The sequence below is a fragment of the Acinonyx jubatus genome, chromosome X, assembly GCF_027475565.1.
Source record: "Acinonyx jubatus isolate Ajub_Pintada_27869175 chromosome X, VMU_Ajub_asm_v1.0, whole genome shotgun sequence".
Lineage (NCBI taxonomy): Eukaryota > Metazoa > Chordata > Mammalia > Carnivora > Felidae > Acinonyx > Acinonyx jubatus.
In genome coordinates, this window is record NC_069389.1 from 89915109 (window position 1) to 89919718 (window position 4610).

A 4610-nucleotide genomic window follows, 5' to 3' on the forward strand; every position below is an offset into this window, starting at 1 on the left:
TCTCACCACTGTTATTCAACATAGTGTTGGAAGTCTTAGCTTCAGCAATCAGACAACAAAAAGAAAAGGCATACAAATTGGCAGAGAAGACGTCAAACTTTCTCTCTTTGCAGATGACATGATACTCTACATGGGAATCCTGAAAGCCTCCAGCAAAAAACTGCTAGAACTGATATGTGAATTCAGCAGTCACAGGACATAAAATCAATGTACAGAGACCAGTTGCATTTCTGCACACCAATAACGAAGCAGCAGAAAGAGAAATCAAGGAATTGATCCCATTTATGATTGCACCCAAAACCATAAGATACCTAGAAATAAGTGTAACCAAAGAGGTAAAAGATCTATATGCTGAAAGCTTATGAATGAAATGGAAGAGAACATGAAGAAATGGAAAAAGATTCCATGCTCCTGGATAGCAAAATCGTTGAAATGTCAATACTACCCAAAGTAATCTACGTATTCAATGCAATCCCTATCAAAATAACACCAGCATTCTCCACAGAGCTAGAACAAACAATTCTAAAATTTGTATGGAACCAGAAAAGACCTCAAATAGCCAAAGTGACGTTAAAAAAGAAAACCAAAGCTGGAGGCGTCATTTGGACTTCAAACTGTATCACATAGCTGTAATCAGGAATAGAATCTTCTATGCAATGTGCAAAATAAACCAGTCTTTAATACATATTTGATGTATAAATAAATCTGGGGACTCCAGGAGAGGCCAAATATAAAGCATTAATTAATGGCCATAGGCTGAAAATTGAGAATTTTGCCTTACTACGTCATTTACTTAGACATTTAATGCATCTTGATGAGCAAGAATTAACCATAATTACATGAAGTATGTTTCCATCTTCAAGTCATGGATGATCCATTGTCTCTGATTAATGACTCTTACAACCTGTAATTAAAAAAGAGTAGCCCATCATTCAAAGTGATTTCTCAAGTCACTTTTTTTTTCTTTTGGCTGACGTCTAATAAGAGATAATCTGCAGTAGAGTATAGTGGTCTTGATTTTCTCAGACAGACTTTGCCAATTTATTAGAGAGTTAAAAATCTATAAGGCATGTAGGTTCTTTGGGGTTCATAGTGAAAAGCAGAGATTTTTTTCCCAAGGAAATGAACACATACACACGTTATTTTGAATGTAATTATCAATTGACCTGTTTTTTTTTTTAAATATTTCTATACCAAGTATTTTAAACAAAAGCAAATTTATTTAAAAAGGTGCTTAGGTGCATATATTATAAAGAGATCAGACATTTACAGAAAATGTGGGAACATAAATCTGCTTTTATATTAAATTTAAAGGGAATATATCTGAAAATTGTATTCAAAAGACTCAAACTCCACAGTAAAAAGAAAAATGAATGTTACATACACTGAGATGAGCCTGTTGTATAAAATAGGTGTTGAAGAATACAACCAACACTTATTTTAAGGCTATCTTTGAATGAGGTGCTATAATCTTCAGTATATCTTAAACTCCATTTGGGAAAAACGGTGCTTTCTGACAATAATTTAAAACCCTTTGGCCAGCATGTTGATAGTGCTTATCTACATACATAGATACAGTAGAAAGTTTTCTGCCAAAATTAATCTAAATACTAACCAGACTACAATAGATTGGCTTAGTGTTTTCATTCCCCCGACTCTGTTATTCTGAGAGGGAATAAGGGTGATTTGGCTTTTCTAAGCACTGGTGATTTTGGCATTTTAAGTAACTGCCTTGGCTTTTCTAAGCACTGGTGATTTTGGCATTTTAAGTAACTGCCTTGCATTCATTCATTATAAACAGAAAGAGCGATGGAAAAGTAAAGGCAAGACAACCTGATGAGTGTTCTTAAATATTGTTGCACATTACAATCATCAGGAGAACTTTTTGACAATGAGAACCCTAAAGCCCTCCCTAAGATTGTGCTTCTGTGGTTCTGGAATAGGGCACAGGAATAAGAATTTTTAATCAGCCTTCAGGAGATTCACATGCTCCAATTTCAGAAACATTGCCCTATTATCTGTCCCATCAAATTTCTCCTTAGTTTTTCAAATGATCTTTACCTTCTGCAGTACCAAGATTTTGCAAAGTTATTCATTCATTAGACCTCCAATGCCTTCCATCTCACGTTACTACCTGGTGGAGTAGAATTCCTATTTATCCCTCAAGACCCCATTCATAGGTGACTTTCTCTTCAGAGCCTTTACTCAGCACTTTGTATGTATTTCTGTTTTAATGCTTATACAATGTATTACATCTACATATATTCATTGCATTGATTAATATGATAAATTTATATATACAAAATAATATGTACATACATATATATTAACAATATAGCCATAACTTTATTAATAATAGAAACAGTACAAATTTCAAACCAAGCTGCAGTCATTCTTTTGAAACACCAAAAAAGGGTCCTCGTTTTCAGACGGTTACATTGTTAATTCCATAATAGCATTTACAATATCATTACTGTTGTTCTTCAGGGCTCGAACTGCCTTTGCTCTTAATACATTTGCTTGCGACATGACCAGTTCTATGTCCTTAACCTCTACACCTGTTTCATCAACCTCTTCCTCTTCACTCTCTTCTTGTACAGTTGGAGTCTGTGTGTTTTCTTGAGTGTTTGAGACAGCTTCACCTTGAACTTTGAATTTCTCAGCAGCTGCTAGTTGTGCCTCCTGAGATAAATCCTCGATCTTGGCTTCCCCCAAAACTATGTAGGTATCTGAAGCTGGGCTCTTGTAGCCATCTGGTTTTGTGATGACAAAGAGGATAGTGACTCTTGTAACCCCTGTAACCTGTCGAAGACCTAGTTTGGACATAGCCTTCCGTGCCTTCTTTTCACTCCGGCTCTGTTTTGCTTTACTGACTGGTTTTTCATCGATTTCAGCTGCTGCTGCCAGCTGGGCTTGTTGGGTGGTTGCCTGTGTGGAATCCTGTTCCTCAAGCTCTGGTACTGATTCATCACTGTCGGATTCTGTTCCAGACCCTGTCTCAGCCTGGGGCTGTGGCAACTCCTGCTCTGTAGCAGGCACGGTTTCTGGGGCTTCACCAGGCATTTTGTGTGGGGAACGCAGAACCAAGATGGCGGCAGAAAGAGAGCCCATTGAATTTCTTTTAAGGAGAGAGGCTATGTTTTAGTTTTTATGTATCAAATATAAGAGCTAAGGACAGAGCCTAATATAAAACAGGTAGTACTCAGACATTAGCATGCACAAGAATTATCTAATAAGTTTGTTCAAATTTTTTTTAATGTTTATTTTTGACAGAGAGAGAGAGACAGAGCATGAGCATGGGAGGGCAGAGAGAGAGGGAGACAGAATCTGAAGCAGGCTTCAGGCTCTGTGCTGTCAGCACAGAGCCCGATGTGGGGCGCGAACCCACAGACCGTGATATCATGACCTGAGCTGAAGTCCGACGTTCAACCGACTGAGCAACCCAGGTGGCCCTAAGAAGTTTGTTTAAAATGGAGATACCTAGCATGCCCACCACCCCCATTCCCAAATCCCAGATTCTCATTCAATAGATCTGAAGATGATACTAGGAATTCACATTTTTATAAACTCTCCAAACATTTCATATCCTGAAAAATTCTGAATACCAAGGGGACATTAACTAGCCTTTAGGCTAGTTCTATTTATCCCATTCACTCTCTAATATGATAAAATTTTCTCAAGCATTCTAGTATATTTTGGACCCTCCAGTGACTATATTCAGGCCCATCTGAATAGTGGTCAGAGGCGATGTAGGCAGTTTTACATAGGGTCAGAGTGTTTACAAATGATAAGGCTCATGAGGCAACTTGGATGAATTTCACTGAGGATTTTCTTTATGGAGAGGGCATATCAAGAGTAAAAGTACACGTGAAAAGATGTCCAACATCACTCATCATCAGGGAAGTGCAAATCAAAACCACAATGAGATATCAGCTCACATCTATCAGAACGGCTAAAATCAAAAAATCAAGAAACAACAAGTGTTGGCGAGGATGTGGAGAAAAAGGAACCCGTGTGCACTGTTGGTGGGAATGCAAACTGGTGCAACCACTGTGGAAGACAGTATGAAGGTACCTCAAAAAGTTAAAAATAGAACTACCCTATGGTCCAGTAATCACACTACTGTTTATCCAAAGAATATGAAAACACCTATTCAAAGGGATACATGCACCCCTATGTTTATTGCAGCATTATTTACAATAGCCAAATTACGGAAACAGCCCAACTGTTCCGTATTCATTCATAGATGAATGAATAAAGACGTAGTATGTATATACAATGGAATATTATCCTGTCACAAAAAATGAAACCTTCTTATTTACAATAGCATGAATGGATCTAGAGAGTATAATGCTAAGTGAAATAAGTCAGAGAAAGATAAATACCATATGATTTCGCTCATGTGGAATTTAAGAAACAAAACATATAAACAAAGCTAAAAAAAACAAAGAGACAAACCAGAAAACTATAGAGAACAGATGATCATCAGAGGGAAGGCAGGTGGGGGGGATGGGAGAAATAGGTAAAGGGATTAAGAGTGCACTTATGATGAGCACTGAGTGATGTGCAGAATAGTTGAATTGCTATATCACCTGAAACTAATATAATAT

At 37.4% G+C, this 4610-nt stretch overlaps 1 protein-coding gene across 1 annotated transcript; it reads right to left on the reverse strand.

Annotated features, from left to right (window-relative positions):
- Positions 1–2422: 2422 nt before the first annotated feature.
- On the reverse strand, positions 2423–3111 carry LOC106970749 (nascent polypeptide-associated complex subunit alpha-like). Its single transcript, XM_053201944.1, has one exon. The coding sequence runs from the start codon at positions 3109–3111 to the stop codon at positions 2434–2436; it is 678 nt and encodes a 225-aa protein (XP_053057919.1). The 3' UTR covers positions 2423–2433.
- Between the last annotated feature and the right edge of the window lie 1499 nt (positions 3112–4610).

What these genes read in the sequence shown, in the direction of transcription:
- LOC106970749 (XM_053201944.1), bottom strand. Translation starts at nt 3,111, where the DNA reads ATGGGCTCTCTTTCTGCCGCCATCTTGGTTCTGCGTTCCCCACACAAA.